General features: G+C 46.4%; 1 protein-coding gene across 2 annotated transcripts in view; it reads right to left on the bottom strand.

The window, feature by feature from the left end:
• The window catches only part of USP31 (ubiquitin specific peptidase 31), a 69,691-nt gene that overhangs the window by 12,984 nt on the left and 31,437 nt on the right, over positions 1–25,270 (bottom strand). For both annotated transcript variants that reach the window (XM_044980121.1, XM_044980122.1), the window contains exons 2-12: positions 19,961–20,098; positions 17,792–17,880; positions 16,398–16,490; positions 14,772–14,907; positions 13,962–14,106; positions 9,445–9,625; positions 8,276–8,387; positions 5,863–5,957; positions 3,461–3,538; positions 2,820–2,949; positions 368–487 (exon numbers count right to left, since the gene is read on the bottom strand). In XM_044980121.1, the coding sequence (XP_044836056.1) occupies positions 368–487; positions 2,820–2,949; positions 3,461–3,538; positions 5,863–5,957; positions 8,276–8,387; positions 9,445–9,625; positions 13,962–14,106; positions 14,772–14,907; positions 16,398–16,490; positions 17,792–17,880; positions 19,961–20,098 (1,317 nt within the window). The remainder of the gene's footprint in view (positions 1–367; positions 488–2,819; positions 2,950–3,460; positions 3,539–5,862; positions 5,958–8,275; positions 8,388–9,444; positions 9,626–13,961; positions 14,107–14,771; positions 14,908–16,397; positions 16,491–17,791; positions 17,881–19,960; positions 20,099–25,270) is intronic.

The following is a 25,270-nucleotide window of genomic DNA, read 5'->3' as shown; positions in this document are numbered from 1 at the left end:
AGAGAAACGAGAGCAAAGTGCCATAACCGCTTTTGGCTTTGGAAAACAGAAGAACGCAAGGAAGGCAGGCAATGCCGACATGTTCTCGTGCGCAGTAAATGCAGCTTTGAACCGCAGTGTCGGTTGTGTTGAGGAACACTCCGGCTTTACTGTGGTTTGCACAAGAACCGCAACTCCAGGTGTCTATACAAGCCCATCTAGGATATTCATACTTCTAGTGAGCACAACTCGCCACTTGGGGACAGTGTTTCATTGCAACGTAGCCAAAAGGCAAAGTGCCAATCAACTGCCTAGCCTCAGAGGGTCAGTAGTTTGAAAGGCCATTCTTCAGGGTTCCTTTTGGAGTCTCCCACTTCAGGTTTCTTACCTGTCTAAACCTCTTTAGATGTATGATGAGAACATCGGGTAAGGTCCATAGGCTCAATGTAATACTCCCCTGCTGCAGCTGTTTGCAATGGGGGCAGCGCCATGCATCATCTGGAGCAAGCTAAGAACAAGGAGCATTAGCAGCTGTTAGCTGGCAAACATCTCAATTATATATTTCCCGACAGCCATTGCTCACTTATGCGCTCAGACCCAGTGCATCCAGACGACACCTTCACTGTCCGGCTGGCACCCTGGCCAACAGGGGCTTCCAGCAGCACAGAGACGCTCCCCACCACTCGCCACATTGATGGTGCGTAATAAACATGAAGGGGATGGATGCAGGAGGCACTTCAGCCAGTGCAGCTGTGCAAAGCACCTACTTCCACTTCCAAACACTCCCTTCCATGTTCTCACACACACAGGTAAAAAACAGACCGGTCTGGAGGTATGAGAAAGCGATTTTAAAACAGGTATTGGAATTACAAGGATGTGTTTAGTGTTTAAGCTTTATTGAATGCTTGTGAGCTGCTGCGTGCATTAATCTCATATATAACGTCTGTACCCCATAATGTAAGGTAATATTTGAACATTTGCATTCTAAGCCTTTGCAACTGTGCAAATCACCAGAGAGGAGAAACATCATTTAGTGTGAAATGCTGGTCTCCCACAGAAGAGGTTCTATCCTGCCTCACAAGGAAGGCCCATCAACAGCAGATGGGCTAAAGTGGAACATCAAAGGGCAAAAGACTGTTTACTCTCCTCCCACATCCCCTGAGGATGAGTCTTGCAAGTGAATTCCTCCCAGCAGCTCAGTTTGCAGCTCAAAGCTCCTAACAAGGAGGGGCTGTATCTCTAAGCTGCTTGGACTCTGGAGAACAAGGATTATTTGACAAAAGCAAGCTCTGTATGACCTTTAGGGCTAAACCTGGGGGATCTTCTGCTTATCATAGACACTTTTATTATCTTTTAAAACTTAGACTAACTCATTTGTGCATATCTATGTTCCTGCTTTAACCTTGTAAATAACTCTCTTGTATCCTCTCCCTACACAATAAATCTTCAGATAGTTTATTATAGGATGGCTTACAAGCATTGTCTCTGGGGTGAGATCCAAAGTGCAAGTGACCTGGGGTAAGTGACTGGTTCTTTGAGACGGGAAGTGTCTTGAACATTGCTGTGATACTTGGTGTAAGGGACGGTCGATCACAAAAATAGGCTTACCAGGGTGGCAAGACAGAATAGGAGGTACCCAAGGGACTGTCTGTGACTCCGTGGTTAGGCTGTGATAGCACCCGAGGAGTTTACACTTGCTAGTTGGTGGGTGAAATCTACCTATAGAACTCACAGCCCGTTTGGGGTTGGTCCCTGGTTCCAAACAGCCTGCCCTGAGGCTGGTGCTCATGCTCTTGAGCCACTGCAGGACAGCTTGAACTTAGTTTTGGGACTACACTGCTTTCTCTAGGTAATTACAGCCCCTGCCCAAGAGATGTGGAACCCAATTTCATGTTCTGGATTGTGCCAGCCCATTTCATGGCCAGACATGTAGATCACATGTGTTTGCATTGAAGTGCCATTTGCACGTTATCCTCCTTTACAGCCCCATGTTTACCATGCACAGAACATCCCTCCCAGAAGCCATGAAGGCTGCTCTCTGAAGGCACCTGATACCAAACTAGCAATCTCTCCCTCTAACGTTCCCTAGCTTGAAGAGGTTCTTCTACAAGAGGTTAAGTACAGCACGATCTAGATGAGGGGAGTCTCCAGCCTTCCTAATAGCACTCCCTGCTAGATGGAGACTTAGGCTATGGCTACACTTGCACTTCAAAGCGCTGCCGCAGCAGCGCTTTGAAGCGCTAAGTGTAGTCAAAGCACCAGCGCTGGGAGAGAGCTCTCCCAGCGCTGTCCGTACTCCACCTCCCTGTGGGGAATAACGTACAGCGCTGGGAGCCGCGCTCCCAGCGCTGGGGCTTTGACCACACTGGCGCTTTGCAGCGCCGCAATTTGCAGCGCTGGAGAGGGTATGTTTTCACATCCTGCTGCAGCGCTGCAAATTTGCAAGTGTAGCCATGGCCTAAGAGAAAGGGGCAACACAGTTGGAGAGAAGGATCCGTCAGCATGTTTGCTGAGGAAGCCTGTGAGCATGGAGGCTCAGACTGAGCAGGGTAGCTCCCAAGTGCACTTGTAGAGGTGTTAGAGGCAGCCTGCACAGCAAGAGAAAAAAAATCCTCCTGGTCTGCCTCCGAGACTTGGAAACACACAATAGCATATTCCCATGAGAATAAAGAGAAGCCCACACTGTCTTCAGACTATCGTAAAGCACATCTGCAGAAAGCATTACCCCTTCAAAAGGTGGACACAACCAAGGAGGGGGAGAAGAATTTGAACTTGGGGCTCTGACACCCCAATGAGTCCATGTCTGCAGAACAGCTACTCCAGCAAACTAGTGCATCTACCTGTTCCTCTTTGGTGTAAAGTTGGAAACACTGAGATAAAGTGCAGGACTGAGGCTGGTGATGAAGCTCCTTCTGCTGACGGACACTTTCGGAGTCTGGGACGTACTCATCCTCCATGTTCACAAACAAACTGCATCAGGGAAACAAGGCATTTACCAGTTGTACAATACACCCCGCCCCCAACGTTACAGAGGAGCCACTGCAGGGCTGGAGGTATTGCTTGCGTGATCTGTCTCATCCCATAGGGAGCCAGCCTTGGTAAGGGGCTGCTCTACAACAACTAAACTTAAAGCAAGAAAGGGAAGTAGTTTTCACTCAGCCTTGGGTCTGAATCAGGTAGCAGAAAAGTCACCCCATGTATTTCCCTTAAGACCCCTCTGACATGAATGGGAGCTGTGCACATGAAGCAAACGGTTTGTGATTGAGAAGCCAGCTCGGATATTACGGAATCCAGGCTAGACAGAGGTAGGGATCCCACCACACAGAAGCCCCAGTCACTAGATCCTCCTGTCTTTACAGCTACAGTCTCATCTGAACATCTCAGAAGCTGGAGATTCTATGGGATTTAACATTTTGCTGCATTTCCTATCATGCCAGGCTGTTCGCCAATATTTCCCGGCAGTTAATGCAATCATACTTACTAATCTTTAGTCTCTTTGTCCCATTCTACCACCAACTTCACATGAGCAGTTCCACCCTGTCCACATGATTTCAGTGCCCTGGAGAGAGAAGCAGACATCATAGGGTTAGAACTGCACTGAGTCTAAAACTCAAGTCACCCTGTTCTGTGCATGTGTGTATCTGTATCTATACCCACTGTGCACCCTCAGCCCCTGAGCTAACTTAGCAGGGCCCTATGATGTAGGAACTCAGCTGGATCAGAGAAGCAAGTTCTTCAGCTTAGCTACTACTGCTGCTAACCAGCTGCATCAATACAGACAGGCTACTCAAAAAATAAAATCCAGCAAGAACAGCTTACCCATAAAGTCTCCATTCACAAGAATGACCAGATATTCTGGGGGATTTTCCTTTGTGCTATCAGCAGGAAATAGAATACAGAAATGATACCAGAAACAGACTACTTGTCAATTCATGTGCTAGACACACTTCACTGTGTAAAACGGAGCAAGGAAAACTCCTCAAACAGCAAGTTCTGAAGCCAGCAACACGTGTGACCAGAGAAACATCGCACGAACCAGATTTTCTGTTAGCCAACTGGATTCCAGCATTTTCTCCCTTGAAAAATGGCTGATTTTGTCTGTAATCAAGCCTGTCCCATGGACAAGACAGACAAGAATTTTAAAGGGTTTCTCACATCCAAAATTGGAGGCCCTAGCCACTTAATGTACTATGGCACGTAACAGAGAAGAGTGGTGCCCACGAAACTTTGCCCCAGTGAACTGGCCAAATTCCAATTTGGGGATCTACCTGTGGCATTTCATTATGCCTAAGGATATGATTCTGTCACGGAGGTCACAGATGCCATGATTTCCCAGGCTCTCTGACTTCTTCTGGGGCAGGGCTGAAGCGGCAGCTGGGGTTGGGTCAGCACCCCTGGTGCTGGAGAAGCGACAGTCAGCCCCTGCCGAAGCCGCCCCTGGGGTCAGCCGGACCAGCAGACTGCCCCCAGGGTGGGGCGGCAGCAGACAGCCCATGCTGCAGGGGGCTGGAACAGCTGCAAGCCCCCAGCAGTGATCTATTTGTCCGTCCGTTTCCCCGCCCCCACGCGCAGGGTATTTTTAGTAAAACTCAGGGACAAGTCACGAGCTTCTGTGAATTTGTGTTTCTTGTCCGCAACCTGTCCCTGACTATTACTAAAAATAACCATGACAGAAACTTAACCTTAATTATGCCCATCACTTCAGTATTTTATTGCTGACTATCATATTCCTTTGGGTACAGTTTCTTGCTTCATTCCCTGTTTTCAGGATACTGCAGTAATGTCACACGCTGCTGATATGGTTTTGCATTCTAATCTATTCTAGGTACATATATGACTCTGCTCAACACATTATCCAAGCACCTAGATGAGTGCGCATTGCAATGATGGGTGAAGTAGTTCTTGAGTAAGGCTCCTGAAGCGCTGTGGGATGGGAGTAGTAGGGAAAGGCAGAATTACTATAATATGTTCCACTCTGGGTGCAGAAATCCAATTTTAGAGATGAGGTTTAGAGCCCGCAGTCCCTTCCTTGTTTTCCTTCCACACTAGCATGTCTAATGGCAGTTAACAGCCGGCAAGTTGAACTCCTCTCGCTCCCAGAGATGGTCCCATCCTGGGTACAGCTGAACACAGCCCTTGCTCAGTACATTTGCATGGCTTTCCATGGGCAGCCGGTGGAGCCCCCCTTTGAGGAGGCTAGCCCCCAACTCCACCCCTTCTGCCTGCGCCCTCCCCATGGCCGGAGCCCCAAGACACACACACACACACCCCGGCTGGCCGAAGGCCTGAGCGCCCCCACCTCAGCTGGCCGAAGCCATGCCATGCCTCCCCTCCCGGGATCCAACCCGCCGGGGAAAAGTGTCTGTTAGAAGATGCTTTTGATATGCCCGATGCAGATTCTGGGGCAGCTGAAGCACCGGTATGTGCCTCCTCAGCCACCCTGGAACCTGCATGGGGCATAATAAAGCAAAAACTTCGCCACCAAACCCCACAACCGGGGATCCGGCAGCCGTGGCAAGGGAGGCAGAGCCTCCCCTGGCCATTAGACCTGCCGCCCATGAGGCTTGCAGTCATTTTACTCCCTTAGTCTTCTACCATCTCCAGCGCCACACACTTGCCTCTCAAAGCTTCTCTCATCTTCTCTCCCCATCTATTTCCAATCACTCGCTCTCCTTCTCCAAGTGGCACCAAGTAGAAGTTTTCTAACAACAAATATAAAATACACCCATGGCCATCCAGGTTTAGAAAGTCTGTCTATGCTCCCACACGTAAGGCACCCGTCTCCCACGGACTAAGCAGCAATACTTTAACTGCAACACTAGAACAGGTGAGTAGTGAACTTGGAAACACTGTGCCCCACTGGGGGACAAGGGCCGCACTTACCGTTCCGCAGTGGGGTGGCAGAGGGGCCGCTCCTCCTGAGGTAATAGGTATGTTATGCCCACAACGCTAACCACCCGCAAGCTGAATGGACACACCTATGGTAAACAGGGGAAAAAGTGAACTGGTTAAGTGACTGAAGTTAGATTTATTCTACAGGGCTGGTTCACTCCCTGCAAGTGCCAAGGCAGGATCTGCCCCTCTGAGTAAGCGTTTCACAAGAGAAAACAAGTAGATTAAGTTCTCGTGGCTACTGTGCTAAGAGTTGATGTTCCTGCACCTGGAATCCAAGGCAGGGACACGTGAAAGAGATGAGGTTTGGGAGAATCACCAGGAACTCCTCCATAGTGATAGGCAACCTCTCCTCTCTCCCCTCACCGGCTTGTTCTTACACAGACTTTTCCAACAGACATGTCTGCTCTAACAGCCACCTAGCATGCTTATGAGAGCCATGAAAACATCAACTAATGTTTCAAATATCAGAGGGGGAGCCGAGTTAGTCTGGATCTGTAAAAGCGGCAAAGAGTCCTGTGGCACCTTATAAACCAAGTGGGCATTCACCCACGAAAGCTCATGCTCCAATACATTTGTTAGTCTATAAGGTGCCACAGAACTCTTGGCCGCTTTTAATGTTTCCAAGTCTTTTCTAAGGCAGATTTCTCAATTAAGAATGTTAATGGCAGAACTACAAAACAGAGGCTGGCACATGTTTGATCTTACAAATGACTCATTACAGCTTCAAGCCTCAGATTTTTGCAATTTAAACTGTGAACAGTCTGAGGCTTATTGAGTGGGGGTATGAGGAAAATGAGCAATCATCTCATTGAAACAATTATAAGCAAAGGACTAGCTGGAGCAAAAGTTCCCCAGGAATTAAGAGATGGAAAGATCAGCATGGGTTCTAAACAGACCGCCAAAGTACTAAGGGGATAGGAAAATTCTCTGGCTTCCCATCTAACCTGATCTAAGCTCCTCCATCCACCTTATGCAAAGACTGAAGACAAACAGTGCCTGCATCAGGCTGAAGCCAAGCACTCTAGTGTGCCTACTCCCCTTGGCATTGCATTTCTCACGCTTGCCTCAGCTCAGAGGGCTTTGCAAAGGGATTTTCTCTTTTCAATGCGGAAGTTACGTCCTGATCACTAGATGTCTGACCTGAGAATGAAGTGACTATCGATATAGCACGCTGTAGGAACTTTACACTTCTTAAGCACTAAGGGGGTAGGAAGACCGCCCCCGTATTTAGAGCGGCTGAAGTGGTTCCCACCCCCCCACACTCGGTCAGGAGACACACTGATTAAGCGCCGACCAGATGTTTACCTTTAAAACACGCTATACACAAAGCACCAATTACCAAAAAAAACAAATAATTAAACTAAAATTGCACATGCACATAATAAAATTTATATAACCAATTATAATAAAAAAACAAAAAAAACCCGCTTAAAGCGCTCCACTAAAACAAACTAACAAACTTAGCTTCATTTATTACTACAGCACGCCAAGAACATATAAGCATTCACTGCCTACTGGAGGTGCCCAGCCCTAGGGCAATCCCTTTGGTGCTCCCCAGAATGGGTCACATGCCAAATTTCAGACACCTGCTCATCCCAATTTTGCCAAGCCCAGGCTTTTAATATCAGGGGGAAATTCCAAGTATGAGACCTGAACACTGGGTGGCTCTATCGTTTAGACCAGGGGTAGGCAACCTATGACACGCGTGCCCAAGGCGGCACACGAGGTGATTTTCAGTGGCACTCACACTACCCGGGTCCTGGCCACTGGTCCAGGGGGCTCTGCATTTTAATTTAATTTTAATGAAGCTTCTTAAACATTTTTAAAACCTTATTTACTTTACATACAATAGTTTAGTTATATATTATAGACTTATAGAAAGAGACCTTCTAAAAACATTAAAATGTATTACTGGCACGTGAAACCTTAAATTAGACTGAATAAATGAAGACGTGGCACAGCACTTCTGAAAGGTTGCTGACCCCTGGTTTAGACTGAAGGGCTCTGTTCTAAGGGGTGTAAAAGGCAGGTCTCCCGCTGGCTGGTTTCAGTTCTCGAAGGAAGCGTAAAGCCAGAGTTCTTACAGCGTGCTGCTCTCAGAATGGTGAACAGAGCTATTGACAGAAATCCTTTACGCAACAGCCACTGGAAGCAGACTTCATTCAGCCCCGGCCCAGGCCGAGCACCTATATGTTTTCAAGGTGGTAAATAAAAGTGGGCAATTCGGCAAACGGCAGACACAGGCTGCACACTATCCCCGGGGATATATTTCACTTACGGAATATTCCATCACCACACACAGCACCTTCACCACCTCCAATCAACTGGATTCTCCATCAGCTTTAAGCTACAAAGACAAAGAGGTGGAAATTCCAGGATCAGAAGTGTCAGTCTGTCTTACCTGAATGCAGGCTGAGGGCCGCAGAATATTCTGCATCTTCTCCAGGATTTCCTTCTGGAGAAGATCCCATACAATTGTTTTCTCCAGGTGCAACACAAAGGGCTGGCCAAACCTATTGAAGGGAGCAACATTTGGAGACGACGTTAGAAGATTAGTCTTTTTGAAGGGACGATCCTGATTCAGTTGTTATTTGCCCCCTCTCACTGCAATGTCTACAACACGACACTGAATAGCATCAACCCTGCCAAAGCCTGGAGTTTCGAAGTGAAAGATGACACTGCATGAAATTTCCAGCAATGACCTCATTCTGCTCCCAGCAGAGTCTGTGGCAAAGCTCACCCTCTCCTCGTTAACTCGTTACCATCACAGGAAAAGGTCCAATTCTACCCTCACCCCACCTCCACAGAGTTCAGTGGAGCCCAGGCCTCGGAGACCTACTGAGATCAGAATCAAGCCCAGATGGATTTTGGGGGAGGGAGGGTGAACAGGTAGGGGTACACCCTTGAGCACACAGGGACAAGTTACTGTTAAGGCTGTCTCAGCAGTCACATTCAAAAGGGCCTTTTCAGTTGGTTCTAACTTCCCACCAACAAGGTCCCATTTTCAGGCAGAAATTTTGGGCATCCAGCCCCTACCAGAAAGTGAGTTTTTGGAACGTGTGAACATTAATGGCTCAGCCATTTATCAATACGAGACGAGGAAGGAGAATAAACTTCTCATAAAATATTTCCCATGCCCACTCGAGCACCTCAGCAAGAGCAGATAGAGCCTTGACATCTGGCAGGGAGGCACATCAGGTATGAGTGTGAACAGCACCACCCTCAAAGGACAGGCTGGCTCAGAGGTGATTTCAGGCCACCTGACAGGATCTAATTCCCTATGACACACAGAGCTCCCATTAGCATTCGCAGAAGTTGCGCCCATTTAACTGCAGACTCAACTATTAATGGTTTCAAATGAATCCAATGGCTACATCATTGAACATATGTTTTTAGTGGCCCAACAAGTCTTCAAACATCACCCTGGCTCCCAACAAGAGTTCGGACTTTACACTGTGGCTCCAGAGAGGTGTCTATGTTGTCGTCTCAGTACATGGATAGTTACAACAGTGAATCCTGGCTTTCCATGGAGGCCACGACCAGAGCTGTAGCCTGGAAGCTGGTGTTTACCTTTTCCCCTGCTGTCCAGTAGATGCTCTGTTGCAGACCAGCAATACAATCTTGTCACTGGCTGCTGAGCGAGTAGAGGTTTCCTGTTTCCCAGACTTCACCGCCCCTTGTGTATAAGATGATGTTCTGTGGTGGTCAGTGCCATATTTCAAGTTATTCAGGTTATTGGTCACATGAATTCCTGAAACATTAGGGGAGAGAAGGCATTTTAAATTGTTTTCCTCTACCACTGCCTCCTTGTGCCCTCCACTGACAGGGGAATGTCAACATGCTCTCAAGAAGCCGCCTTCTAATTTAGAACAACACGTCAGTGTAAACGCAGGGCTTCCAGATTGGGTCATTTATATTTTAAAAAGTTATTTGACAATTAATCTAATTCAACAAAAAGTTGACATGCATGTGTGATTATTTCTATACAACAGAGATACAATAGAGCGCACACGCACACACCCCCTAGTATCTTACACTGGAAATCCAGTTCAATTGTTGCATATGCACCTGTAGTTTTAGAGCAGCTCATTTTGTTTGTATGTAGAAGGAGAACAGTTTGAAGGAGTAAATGAAAAAACCCTTGCTCATTTTCAAATATAAAATTTTGCTTTTGTTCTCCTACATCCCACTCTCAGATGTTTCTTCCTCTAGTTGGTGAAATCTGTACTCTGCCAAACTGCCAACAGAGCTCCAGCAAATCTAGCTTCTTTTGGTTTCCTTATCTGCCTGTGCACCAGCAGCATGCAGTTCAGCTGGAAAATGCATGAATTGGCTGAAGCATGTGTTAGCACCAGCTGTTGCAAAGAGGAGAAACTCAGTGCTTTCATCCTGCAGGATCCGAGTTACTCCTAGTGACTTGAATGAGCGTTACCCAGACAGGGAGAGAACAGGGGCCCAAGGGCCTTAGAAAGAGAGGGGCACATTTTGTTTATTCCTGAAACATCACCAGCAATCTGATTTTCATAGCAAAATTTAGCTTCTTGGGTTGTGTCAGAGTTCAGGACAACTGGCACTGTCCCTTTAGCAGCCCAAAAGGTGCACCCTCTTTTGTGCTTCCAGCCCCCCAGCTGTTGCCAGAGAGTGCCCTTGCTGGGCCAGTAACGGGAAATACAGGGGCAGGTGCCCTGAACTGTAACATATACAATGACCATGTATTTGGGATCTGTAACAATCTGAATTCCGCAAGTGCCAACAGCAAGTACTGAAGAAGGAAAAGCACAGAGACAACTGTCTCAGTCATTTTGGGGAAAGGAATAGCAAACAGACACAGGGGGAAACAAATTATGAACAGCTGAAGAAAAATGGGCTGGTTGAGTTATGCAGAGAAATGCTTTCAGAGCTGATTCATCTAACTAATCAATTTGTTGTATTCTAATGACCAGCTGAGGACTGATGGTTCAGAAAACCTCCAGCCTGCTGGAGGAGGATCCAGCAGATGGAGAGCCCTGCAGGGAAGAGACAGAGAGGCACAACTATGTTCCATCCAGCCCAAGCCCACCACTGGAACAGGAGCGGTGGACAGCTCACTAGCTGGAGCAGGAGAAGCTGCAGTTGGAGGGGGACAGAGTGCATCTGACCAGGAGCAGCAGTGTCTGTATGAGAGAGAAAAGGACAAGAAGCAGCACTACCAGCTCCAGATACAGAGACTGCAACAGCAGAACAGTCGTCGGAACCAGTCCCCAGTACCTGTCCTGATGGGTGGTGAACCGCACTTTAGGGAGGGGAATGATAGGGATGTGTTCCAACATGCTTTTGAACTGGGGTGCTAGCTGAATAAAGCGGGGGAAAAGGGACATGGCAAGGTACCTTGCTCCACTGCTGTCTGGGACAAAGGCCTTGGCCATTTTTACCCTTATGGGAAGTGAGAACTATAAAGATGATGACAGTTAACAAGCTTTGTTACAAAAGTTTAAACTGACCCCCGAAACGTATAGGAGAAGGTTTCCGGGAGTTTAGAACAAAAGGGACATGACCTATGCCGAGGTTTGAACTCAAATGAGGAGTTATGTAAGGAAATGGGGAGCTGGTTGTGGGGTGACCATGGTCAATGAGACCTGCAAATTAATGGGGCTGACAGCCTGTGCTCACCATCAGCACTGGAGCAGAAGGAAGGGCCCAGCTGACGCTCAGGCTGTCAGCAGCGCGGCAGAGGGCAGGGCTGCCAGGCTCCAGCTGTCAGTGTCCCACAATGCCCCACTTCAGCTGGCGGATTGGATGTGCTTCTGGTGAGGATGCGCACCACCCACAGAAGGCACAAGAAGGAGCTTTAATTACTGTGGTGGCTGTAAGTCAACTTCATTTTGTAGTGTAGACAAGTCTTCAGTTAGCCTCAAACAGGCAATGGGCATGAGAGTAAAAATGCGAAGAGAGTAGCTGACAGGGGGAAGAGGCATCACGTTTCCACTGCCCATGTCCAAGGGGAGTCCGGTTATACCCCCGAGCAGGCAGACAGAGCCGAGGGGAGAAGAGCGCTTGTTGCTCAGCAGAAGGGACAAGACCTACTGACTTGAAAGAGAAATTAATTGGGTCCTAAAATGCAGATCAGGAAATAAAGTTCTCTGCCAGCCCCTCAAAGGGAAGGGACCCCGAGGCAGAGCAGAGCCTGCTGATAGCAGTGCCACCAGCCAAAAGCAGGGAGACCGAGGCAGCTGCGGTGCACTGACACATCTACCCCAGGTTGGGAAATGCACAAGTACAGAGTAAGACAGCTGCTGGGGAGATGGTGAAGGACCCTGGGCCAGGTGGGAGAGGGAATTCTGCTCACCTTGACTCAGTGGGGGGTGTAAGAGGTGGACAAAAGGAACCAATGGTGCGGGGGATCGCTACTCCATCGCCTGAACCCAGAGGAGCAGGGGTGGGGCCACAGGAATCCCTGAAGCCCCCCAGAGAAAGGAATCTGGCTATGGGGGAGGTCTGAAGACACTCCCTTGGCTTGACTTCTCCTGTTAAAAGCAGTGCATTGTTGAGAGCCACTGCAGAATTATTTCTCTCTGTGGTCCAAAGAATGGCTCCTGGGTGGTGGCACGTGGGGAACCTCAATCCAGAACTGAAGCAACTGACCCCGTAGGGCACCACAGAACATGACACATGAACACATGACCCATGAGAAGTGGGAGAATCAGGTCTCAAGTTTCCATCCAAGGATTTGGGGTAACAGGGCAAAAAGGTACTTGGGAAAGTTCAGTCCCATAGGTTTAAAGAGGAAATTTATGTAGGGTGTTGGTCAGACAACGCCATACATATTTTTGAAGGATGTATGCTGGTTTGCTAGCAGGTTTGTTATCTGAACAGGTGAAATGTAAAACAGAGAAGTAATGGCACCGCTGCCATGCAGGGAATACCTCCACCCAGGCACTCAGTCAATGTGTTCCCCTAGAATGTGGGTCAACACCCTCATTACACCCACTTCTGTAAGGGGAGAGATGTGACAGACTGACAATTTCCTGAATGAGCTTTAATGAATTAAGTTACATCTTATTGAATTATGGTTAATACCCCGGGGTACATTGTATTAGAAATGCAAGTGTTTATTTACTATCATGAGATTGTATGGAACTTCTTTAGCAGGAAGACAGAACTAATGCAATCTCTAAAAGGTACTAGGACCATCAAAGATCTTTTGGCAACATGTGTGAAGTGGATTTTCTAGGAAGTACCTGGAGGTGAAGGGAATGCCAACCTCTTGAAGATACACCCTGAAGAGAGGTCCATTTTGTACCAATTACTTGCTTCTGGAAACTCCAGGTCAAAGACCTCTGAACTGTATGATGTGTGAACTGAACATGCTATGAGTGTGCTTGTTCGGAAATGAAGCTGTGATGAACCGGTAATCAAGAACTCTCCTAGGGAGGGGTATTGATGGACTTATCCTGCCACAATCCATATAAGGCTTGGGGTTCTTAGTACACTTAAAATCATGTCTGTAGGTTCTTTTATTGTTTTTAGTAAGTTTTCTCTGCAATGCTTTTTACCAGTAGAATAAAGTAGGCTTGCTTGGGAAGTCTGTGTGGTAACAAATCTGTAGCAATTACACTTGTTATCCATCTCTAAAGAGAAAGCATGCAGTGTTCTTGAGCAACTTGTCCGTGCTGGGAAGTATACAGCGAAGGCAGGAGACTGTGCAGCCTGGAGATACCAGGTCAGAAGGAGAAGGAGAGGGACACACGTCTCCACCCAACAGAAGCAACAGCTGAGGAGCTGGAAGCTTGAGTGAGTGCCCTTGCTGGACCACTAAGGAGAAATGCAAGTGCAGTTGCCCTGTACTGTAACAGGTTGCTCTGCACCACCCCTCCCGCCGCAAGGTCTGGTGATGCCAGGTTCGAAGCTAAGCCATCTATGTCTGGAATGCCAGCCCATTGAAGCAGAGCTCAATTTAGAGTCAGCAGACCAGGAAACACTCCACATTCCTCTCCAGGCCTAGGACATATATAACCAAATGCCCCTTTTTCAAACAAATTCCCCATAGCCAATACTCCAGTAGGGGTGGAGTTTGGGGGAAGGGGTGTTTAGAAGACCTACCCACTTACCTCTCTGACTAAGGATCCCCTCAGGCCTATATATCTCGGGGGTCTCAAAGGCAAAAATGCAGTCACTGTCCTGAACCGTGTCTAGGTCATCAGTGTCACAGAAGGAGCGATGGAACCCATCATAGTACATCTCCGTCAGCACAATCTACAAGGCAGAAATGGAACAGCAGCCATTAGACTATCAGCGCTAGCCACTGCTGAGCTGCCAAGCTCCCAGGATGGGGAGAGAAGTTAACAAATGGACTTTCGCTGAAGTGTTCCTGACAGAGCATGGGAATTCTCCAGTCCTACAGTACCAGCCATAAGGAGAAATGGGGGAGGGTCTGGCCATGAGGGAGCAGCTGGGATCAAGGGAACACATGCAGGGGTTTTCGTGGGACCCTTCAAGTGTCATCTTAGTAGTTTTCCCCTAGGAGTCTCAAAACTCTAGGACATTTCCCATGAGCCCTGCTAATTTCTCAATAGTGAGCAGAGTACACATGTGCACACACAGTCACTGCAGAGCTGTTAGGCAGAAGCACAGGCTTTCCCTTCCTCAAGTAATAGAGAAAAATGCAGCAATGCAGCCTGGAGGCCTGAGCAAGGAGCTGGTATAACCTACAGGCAGCCAAACCGATTCATGTGAGAGTTACACGCAAGAGACAATGCGTTCAGGCTAGTTTCTGCAGTCACCTATTTCCTCCAAATTTACGTCCACTGATCTGAACCCCCCAGTGTCCATTGTTACCTGCCATATCAACTACAAAAAAACACATCAGAACTCCGGCAGGACCCCAGTGGCACCACGGTGACCAAAGACCAGCCTATTACCTGTTCAGTGGGAATCTTGGTTTCCATGGATACTGCTTCACGCAACTTCGCCACTGTTCCAGACAGAGGCACTGCCACGCCGATGCGCATGCAATGTGAACACTTCCCTTGATACACCACAGTGATATACAGAGGTCTGCAGAGAGTACAGGGAACAACTGGGATGGCTGAACATTTCTATACAGTACTCAGAAAAACTCAGCCTGAGCTAAGCTTGGTCAGATCAACAAAGCAGGCTGCAGAACCCTGAATGGGGACTTTTCCATTGCACACACCATAAGAATACAGACCATTTCTGATCTGGTTGTTATGACTTAACCTCCAGGCCATTTAGGGATGGAAAAATGGTGTAAGGATCTCACTCAGTCCTTGGGCCACGACCCAAGCCTAGTTCCCACACAGAGCTCCCAAAGAGGCTGGTTGCATCATCAGTAATGAAGTCATACATGACCATTCTGGACCATGTTACCCTGGAGCTATTCAGGCAACCAGGCCCACCCAGAAGATGCTTTGAAGTCCCAAATGTCTACCAGACCCTTAAATAAAGGAGGGATGGACACCTATCTTGCTCCAAGTTAGAGGTATGTTCCCTATGGTGGCTAGCCTCTACTCTATGCACTAACTGGGGAGTCCCCCCCAAGGAAGTGGAATCACAAAATACAGTTCCTGAATGAGGCTGCCCTAGATTGAAGGGCAATCCTAATTTTACCTCAAGGATCCTTGTAACATGGCCCAGATCAATCAAAACTGACATCCTAAAGTCACGCTCAAAGAGGTGCTGCTGGGAAAACCCACTGGGTTAAAGAGAAGGGGAAGAGTGAAAGCATTTTTGCAGCCTCTTTTCTACAACTGGTTGGAAATTTTCCCCACAGAACATTTTCCCATTGGCAAAAGCCAAATCAGTCAGTAGCAAAATGGCCTTTCTGCAACCAAATATTTCCAATTTTCTGTTCACATTTTTTTAAATTTTTATATTCTAGAATCAAAGAAACGTAGGGCTGGAAAGGACATTGAGAGGTCATCTAGTCCATCCCCTGCACTGAGGCAGGATCAAGTCAATCTAGGCCATCTCTGGCAGGTGTTTGTCCAACCTGGTTTTAAAAACCTCCAATGACCAGGATTCTACAGCTGCCCTAGGTAACCTACTCCAGTGCTTAACTAGCCTTATAGTTAGAAAGTTTTTCTTAATAATATCCAACCTAAATCTCTCTCTCGCTGCAAACTCAGCTCATTACTTCTTCTCCTACACTTGGTGAACCTGGAGAACAATTTAAAAACAAAAAAAGTCAAAATCGGAACAAAAAAAACTTTAACCCAAAATGAAATTTTGAAACTAAGTTTTGTAGGAAATTTCAATCTTTGTTTTAATTCTGCTTTGTATAGGAAAAACTTTTAGATTTATGGAATCCTCTGGGAAATAAGAAATCTAGTTCCCACAGCTCATCTTTTCAACATGGTTTGGGGTCTCCCTTCAGAATACAGCTCTACTGGCCCATTCAATACAACCCCAATCTGCCACAAATCTTGTTGGCGTCTCAATCTCTTCTATATTAAGATTTGCAATGCTACCAAGCATTGGGAAAGACACCCAGAATTTTAACTTCAAGGCACAGATTAGCACATTACCGTGTATGAGGCAGAGGAATTGGCAGAGAGATGCAGAGGAAAGGGTCAAAGGTGTTACTCTGCTTCTGACAATGAGGGCACGTCAGAGAGGACCTATTAAAAATATCAATGGGGTAAAGTTACATCTCTCATTTAATGAGGGACAAGCAAACCATCAAGAACACAAACAGCGACCCTGCTCTTCCCTCCCGATCAAACCCCTTCCCCCACACACTCCAGCAAGGTTCTGCACAGCGTTTTTGCAGACAAATCCTTGCTGTAAATGAAAGGCGCCTAATTCCCAGATGCTCACACAGTAATTAGTCTGAGTTCATTTATTACAGGGCATGCCAGGAAAACAGGCTCCTCTCTATTGTTCCACTTTGCCTCCACTAAGAGACATTTGTGAAATTAACAATGTGCCCATATTTGATTCTAATCTGAAGAGACTGACAAGGACTATTCTCCCCCAGACAAGTGGGCAAGGGGATGCTTATGCAGACAGCACTGCATGGGCCTCAATCTCATTCACTCAAAGAAAGGAGACTCCTCACATACACACACGCGCACACCCCCCGAGTATTTCATATCCCAAATTAACAAGCCATAAGGTCACTCTAAGTCTTGCTCAGGATTCTGTAATATCCCAAAGTTTATTTCTTTGCCACTGGGGCGCCTCAGTGACATACTGAGAAGACTGTTTGACCACGCAATCTCCTACACCAGACCGGCTGCAGTGCTGCTGGGTGAGTTTGGAAGTTGGCCACTTTTTTTCCAACTTCAGCTCCCAGGTGGAAAGCTGGGGTAGTTCCCATGAACAAAGTGAAGGACTAAGCACAGAATTTCTTTTCTGCTGGAGGGTTCCTCATTAGCTTAATGATAATTACTACCAGCTTGCGTGGGATTCTAAACTCAAGTAGCCACCACATGCCTCCAGTTCATGCCACAGGCTCCTGACTCGACACAACCCAGGCAGATCTCAGACATGCGAAATCGTGTCCCATTCCTTTGCTCCCTGTCCAGTTGGCCTGGAAATGCTGTGGGTGCTCGGGGGTGAAGGCTGAAAAAAACACTCCCGATTTACTGGCAAGAGGGAAACAAATGTACATTTTCCACTGAAGTGACAAAGAATTTTAGTGCAATAAAACTGGCCGCTACTCCCCTTTGGAGCAAGATCTCTTAGGCCAGATTTCATTTACCAAAGTGAAAGACAACCACTAAGGGAGTCTGACCAAGTGGGACATAGCAGCACTGTAAACAAAATGGAGGGCTGCAAAGGGTTAATTGCCTACCATCTCTCTGCCCCCCCCTCCTCCCCCCCCCACACACACAGCCCTGCTGCATTGCACTGGGCTCTGCCACCAGGGATTAAAGAATAAACCCCCATAATCAGAGTGTGCTGAAAGTTACTGTACCTGTACTGGGCTTGAAAGAGTTCCTGTACGAAAGTGCTACTGATTGGAAAGCCTGGTGCCTCGAGCAGTGCAGCATCTTCCAATGGTGGCTGAAAAGGAAAAGCAATTCCAAAAGGGAGGCATGCCAGGATACACAGGAGTGCCACACCAATCACATGCAGCTAAACGGGGAAGAGCCAAGTTAGGTTCTCCTGAGCTAAACACACCAGAACAAAGCCAAGTATTTGAAACTGGATATAGCTGGCACATCATTAAGCTGCCAAACTTAATGGGTGGCAGTCAGTTGTCACCATTCACACTGGGCTGGGCTGGTGCACACTTGCCACGCATTGACTGAGAATCTCTTTGCAGCCCCAGGGGCCAGGAACAGCCCTCTGGCCCCAATCGCCCTGTTAAACAGAACACCAATTGAAATGTATTAAATAAATATTTGTGGATGTTTTTCTACATTTTCAAATATACTGATTTCAATTACAACATAGAATACGAAATGTACAGTGCTCACTTTATATAATTTTTATTACAAATATTTGCACTGTAAAAATAAGATAGTATTTTTCAATTTAGCTCATACAAATACTGTAGTGCAATCTCTATTATGAAAGTGCAACTTACAAACGTAGATTTTTGTTCATAACTGCCCTCAAAAACAAAACACTGTAAAACTTTAGAGCCTACAAGTCCACTCAGTCCTACTTCTTCTTCAGCCAATCACTAAGACAAACATTTGTTTACATTTACAGTAGATAATGCTGCCTTCATGCTGATCTCATGAAAGTGAGAACAGGCATTTGCATGGCACTTTTGTAGCCGGCATTGCAAGGTATTTACGTGCCAGATATGCTAAACATTCATATCCTCCTTCATGCTTCAGCCACCATTCCAGAGGACATGCTTCCATGCTGATGTTCTTTAAAAAAATAATGCATTCATTTTTGTGACTGAACTCCTCGGGGGGAGAATTGTGTCTTCTGCTCTGTTTAACTTGCATTCTGCCATATACTTCATGTTATAGCAGTCTCCGATGATGACCCAGCACATGTGTGGTTTGAGCATTGGCCTGCTAAACCCAGGGTTGTGAGTTCAATCCTTGAGGAGCCCATTTAGGAAACTGGGGTAACAATCTGTCTGGGGATTGGTCCTGCTTTGAGCAGGGAGTTGGACTAGATGACCTCCTGAGGTCCCTTCCAACCCTATGATTCTATGTTGATCATTTTAACAACACTTTCACTGCAGATTTGACAAGATACAAAGAAGGTACCAATGTGAGCTTCCTAAAGCTAGCTACAGTACATCCAAAATCTGAGAGGGCGAGGTGTGGAGCATGCTTTCAGAAGTCTTAAAAGGAGCAACACTCTGATGCAGAAACTACAGAACCCGAACTACCGAAAAAAATAAAATCAACTTTCTGCTAGAGGCATCTGACTCAGATGATGAAAATGAACATGCATCGGTCTGCATTGCTTTGGATCGTTATCGAGCAGAACCCGTCATCAGCACCGAGGCATGTCCTCTGGAATGGTGGTCGAAGCAAGAAATACAATATGAACCTTTACCGCATCTGGCACGTAAATATCTTGCGACACCAGTTACAACAGTGCCATGCGAACACCTCTTCTCACTTTCAGGTGACATTGTAAATAAGAAGAGGGCAGCATTATCTCCTGCAAATGTAAACAAACTTGTTTGTCTTAGCAACTGGATGAACAAGAAGTAGGACTGAGTGGACTTGTAGGCACTAAAGTTTTACATTGTTTTATTTTTGAATGCAGGGTTTTTTTGTACATAATTCTACATTTGTAAGTTCAACTTTCATGATAAAGAGATTGCACTATAGTACTTAGCATTTTTCAATTCACCTAATATATTTCTTTTGGTTTTTACAGTGCAAATATTTGTAATTAAAAATAAAGTGAGCACTGTACATTTTGTATTCTGTGTTGTAATTGAAATCAATATATTTGAAAACGTAGAAAACATCCAAAAATATATATATAAATAAATACTCATTGTTTAACAGCACAATTAATTGCAACTGATTTTTTTTAATCACTTTACAGACATACTGGGAAGCTAATACAGAGATATTTTGTTTCAAACGGAAAGCTTCCATGGAACCAATTTAAAAAAAAACAAAGTCCCTGTTGGCCTGTGCTGGATTTGCCTTACCTTCAATGGAGGTCTGCCACTGTATTTCACTAAATTGTTCAGGTCTTCATGAACTCTGTCTAACAGCCAGAGCAGAAATTCCTGTGCATCATGCTGCGAGTTCCCTCGGTACTGCATGGAGTTCTTTGAGACAATGCTCTGCAAAGGAACAGCAAAGAGGCCCTCAGAACACAGTACAAGCCCATGGACAGAACATCTGCCTTCAAGAACAGACCTGTGATCAGAAACAGGCTCAGCTAACCGCTGCATGCAGAAACATACAGCTTCCCTGTTGTCCAGGCAGAGCATTTATAGGTGGAAGGGGCAGTGGGTTCTGTGCCAAGCTTGAAGTAAGCCGAGAGCTGCAGGAGATGTGGAAGTTGCTATCTGATCTGAAAACTGGACAGCGGGGCTAAGGCAGAGTCTACCAAGGGACCTGTTTCTATTTTAGACAGAAATGTAAGTGATGCATTGACTGATTCAAAGAGATGAGCACCAAAGTGATCAGTCTGTAGAACTAGTACTAGCTAAAAATCAGGCAAGTGCATTTTGGATCCACTAAAGTGGAGCACAGGCACTTGCAGGGAGGCTGGCCTAGAGATCTTTTGGAGAAGGTGTAAAACGCACCTGACATCCCCCCCCCCCCCCCCCCAAGAATAAGAGGAAAAATCCAGCTCCATCATTAATAGTCTGTCTCGAGGGACTATCTACATTCCTAGTCTAGCCAGGCCAGCAATACTCATCTGGCATGGATGGGTGGGGGCAATACTCATCTGGCATGGATGGGGCACCTACATTGTAACATGGCTTTGGCAGTTCTAAGCCCATGCCAGAAATCAGGGTTGAACATCCTGCAACACAGATGCTACTAAGCACACACTAGTACAGTTAGATTCGTAGTACACCTGGGTCATAAATTTCCCACTATTTCAAAACAATAAACATGTCTTCACTGTGTGTCTGAACTCGTGCAGTGTTGCTGTGCACTGTTAACCAACTGCCTGTTCGATCCAGAAGTGGCTGCATTTCAGTGATAAGTGAAGTGATATACAGGTAGGTAAATGTCACGACAGTTTGCAAAGTGCTTTGGAATCATTTTGGATAGGAGTTCACTGCATATCTTGATTAGCTTCACATTCAACGTATGGAATCCTTTAAGTGTTTGCTGTTAAGACGCGTCTTTGGGCTCAAGCTTGTGTCAAAGAGCCAGAAGTCAGATGAATCACATAATCCTTTGCTGAGGACACTCAACCCTTGAAGATAGCTACATAAATCCAAAATTTATCTGGACTAGTAAATAGAAATTCCAGCCACTCCTACAAGCCTGGCCGAGGGGCTGCTTGCCCAAAAGCACATTTACCAAGTGTTTCATCAGCGAAGCAAGTGCAACTATCAGTGACCCAGTGCACAAACCTAGAACCAAGAGCACTGTTTGCCTTCATATCAGCTATGTCGTTACGAATAGGGCTTCACTGTCAGCCTGGATACAGCAGCCTAGCCTCTACTTTATGGGACAAGCAAGGAACTGGGAAGTTTGCCAGAGAACTGCACATTTATTTATCAGAAAAGTACTATTTATTGTAATACTACTGTCCTAGACTGAAGCCATTAAAGACAGGCTAGCAGCCATCAAGAACTACATCTCCCAAAGGAACAGCACCAGCACACAGCACTACCTGATTGAGTCCCTTCACCACCTTCGTAGAGCAGAAATGATTTCAAATGCTGGTTGTTGGACTTTACTCTTAAAACCAAGATTTGGGGTGGGGCAGGCAGACCTCTGGTCTTTTACTATTGTTTATACCTAGGAACATATGGCTCTGGAGCTTAGAGTTGTGACTGAAAGGGGTCCAAGATCTAAAGAGACCCTAGTATTGACAAGCTAAACTAATAATTGATTTTTCACAACACATTGAAACCTGCTTTCTGTAGCTGAACACATTGTCTTTACAAGCATGCGGCAGATAGCTCCTCAGACGCAAGCCATCTAGCCTGGATTCTACCTCCAATACACCCAACTACACAAAAGGCTCCTGTCTTAAGTGCTCCAAAGCCATCTCCCTGCTCCCCACCCATCTTCAGTAAATTCTGACAAGGTCACTCTGCCCCCAAGCAGACTGTGCCATGCACCCAGGAATGCTCAAACTCCAAGTTATTAATCATGTTTATGATGGTTGTGCCTAAGGACCAGCCAGGAACGAAGCCCCATTGTGTCAGGGACTGTACAAATACACAGTTGCTGAAGAGCACACAATCTAAACAGACCAGACATACAGGGTCAGGGAAGGGACAGAACATAGAAGCAGAGTAAACAATCTGATGGTAGCAAAGGGCATGACCACCACTAACCCAACAAATACTCCCCAAAGAGACTGTGGGTGGTGTGGATGGCTGAGAGACAGCGAAACACACACACACACACAGAGCACTGCTGGAGCAGGTATTGAGAGAGACTGTGCTGTCTGTGGAGGGATTTCCACACCAGGGAAAGCTTAACACAGGAGCTACATAGGCTTCTTATTGGGAGCCAGAGGGATGCACCTAATTTACATCTGAGTTCCCAGAAATGTATTAGAAGCATGGGCACACACCCAGGATATTTGCCCAGACTTGATTCTTCCTGGACACAAACAGGAACTGCTTGTTGGAGTTTACTAGCTGTGAAAACCTGCAGTTCAGCTTCACCACCACCAGCAGTTTCAGGGATTGTGCTGGCCAGATGGCTGCTTACAACGCTGCTGCCTGTTTAGCCATCCCGTCACACAACATGCACCCGTGCTTTCAGATCTCCCACGGAATCATTCTCCCTACTTGTTTCTTCCCTCCGCCCCCCCTTAAGTCACCCTTAGCACATTTGATAAATCGAAGATTGCGTGTTTAGTCTACAGCAGTGATTCTCAACCAGGGATACACAGCGGTACGCAGAGGTCTTCCGGGGGCACAGCAATTCATCTAGATGTTTGCCTTGTTTTGCAACAGGCTACATAAAAAACACTAGCAAAGTCAGTACAAACTAAAATTTCATATAATTACTTGTTTATACTGCTCTGTATACGATATACTGAAATGTAAGTACAATCTTTATATTCCAATTGATTTATTTTGTAATTATATGGTCAAAATAAGAAAGTCAGGATTTTTTCAGTAATAGTGTGTAATGACACTTTTGTATTCTTATGTTTGATTTTGTAAGTAAATTTTAAGTGAGGTGAAACTTGGGGGTATGCAACACAAATCAGACCCCTGAAAGGGGTACAGTAGTCTGGAAAGGTTGAGAGCCCTGGGTCTATACTCTATAGCATCCCTTTGGCAACTGATCATAGAATCATAGATTATTAGGGTTGGAAGGGACCTCAAGAGATCATCTAGTCCAACCCCCTGCTCAAAGCAGGACCAATCCCCAAATCGCCCCGTCTAGGATTGAACTCACAACCCTGGGTTTAGCAGGCCAATGCTCAAACCACTGAGCTATCCCTCCCCCTGCCAGGGATCCACCACAGCAGATTATTTCACCTCCAGCTCTCAGCACCTGATCATCAAACAGGATCAGGCTTCCATTGTTCCTTGCACTATACCAGGGGTTGGCAACCTTTCAGAAGTGCTGTGCCGAGTCTTCATTTATTCACTCTAATTTAAGGTTTTGCGTGCCAGTAATACATTTTAGTATTTTTAGGTCTCTTTCTATAAGTCTATAATGTATAACTAAACTATTGTTGTATATAAAGTAAATATGGTTTTTAAAATGTTTAAGAAGCTTCATTTAAAATTAAATTAAAATGCAGAGCTCCCCGAACCAGTGGCCAGGACCTGGGTAGTGTGAGTGCCACTGAAAATCAGCTTGTGTGCTGCCTTTGGCATTCATGCCATAGGTTGCCTACCCCTGCACTATACTGAGGTGATGTGACTCCTGCCCTGAAAAGCTTACCAGAAAGCTGTCACTAGGATCCTCCTCACCAATAGCTGCAGCACTATTAATGAGTGAGGCTCTTTGGCCTGTGTTATGCAGGTCAGACCAGCTGATCATAAAGATCTAAGAATTTCTGTATGACCAGCATATCCAGGCCCAAAACCAAACTGCCTAGAGATAGAGAAGCCTGAAAATGCAAAATATTGCTGAAGCAGCATTGCCCAGCTTTTGATGACGACTCCTGCCCAATGACGGGAGATTTGATACGGAGTGACAGGTGGAGAGATCGGCCATGTCGACAGAGGACTTACTGAGCAACAGGAACCACATTTCCTCTGAGTCCTTGGCATGTTGACTGAGGGCAGGTCTTCACTACCCGCCGCATCGGTGGGTAGTGATCGAGCTATCGAGGGTCGATTTATCACATCTAGTGTAGACGCGATAAAATGGATCCCTGATCGCACTCCCCATCTACTCCGGAACGCCAGCTCACGAGATGCGGAAGCGGAGTCGACAGGGGAGCGGCAGCGGTCGACTTGCCGCCGTCCTCACGGCCAGGTAAGTTGACCTAAGATACGCCGACTTCAGCTATGCTATTCGACCCTACCACCACCACCAAAACCAGTGTAGACTTGGGCTAAGTCACCTGCGAAAGAGGCCCAGCACCTTCCTTCTGACTTTCACTAGCCAGGAGGGACACAAATCTAACTCAAATGGTCACAGGGCAGAACACTTCCTATGTCTTAAGTCTCAGCAATTGTATCCAGAAAATAATTTTCAGACTCCTCATTGAGCAAGGCTCAACTGCTAGGGGATGCCAGCTGCAGATGATCCGAAAACTACGGTGAAGAAATTGAAAAACAGTTCTCTTTCCATACCAGGCATGTGACAGGACAAGCTGTCCCAATGCAAGAGTTGCCAGTCCAGTAAGGAAATATTCCTGCAGGACCGGGAACAAGAAAATGGGGCTATAAGAGCAACACAATCAGCAATAACAGCACGACCAACACAGGGGATTGCTAGAAGAGACCAGATATTCTGCACACATGCTCATGTTATCAAGCCCCCACCCCTCCCTTCTCTAATCAGACTTTACAACAGATTTGAGAAAGGAGGTTGGGCTACTTGTTTTATCCCCTAGGAAATGGGGTCACTGCTGGGGAGGGAAATGGGCCAATCAATATTTATTCTAGTTCCTCAGTAATCTGCCCACTTGCCCCAAAGCAGCAAATGAAGCTAAGGCATATAATCTGCTCTCAATACAGATGTGCAATTTCCATGGACATTAGTGGATTTACTGCTCATGCCTGCACAGGGACTACTGTCTTCCCATCTGCAAAGTCTTGTATGTACCTGAAACCCTCTATTCCTCCACCACCACCACCACCACACAGAGCCCCCACAAACCCAGGAGTTGCCATACA

Source organism: Mauremys mutica, chromosome 11 (genome assembly GCF_020497125.1).
Source record: "Mauremys mutica isolate MM-2020 ecotype Southern chromosome 11, ASM2049712v1, whole genome shotgun sequence".
Lineage (NCBI taxonomy): Eukaryota > Metazoa > Chordata > Testudines > Geoemydidae > Mauremys > Mauremys mutica.
Note: the sequence above shows the minus strand (reverse complement) of the source record. Positions and strands in the feature narration are given on the sequence as shown.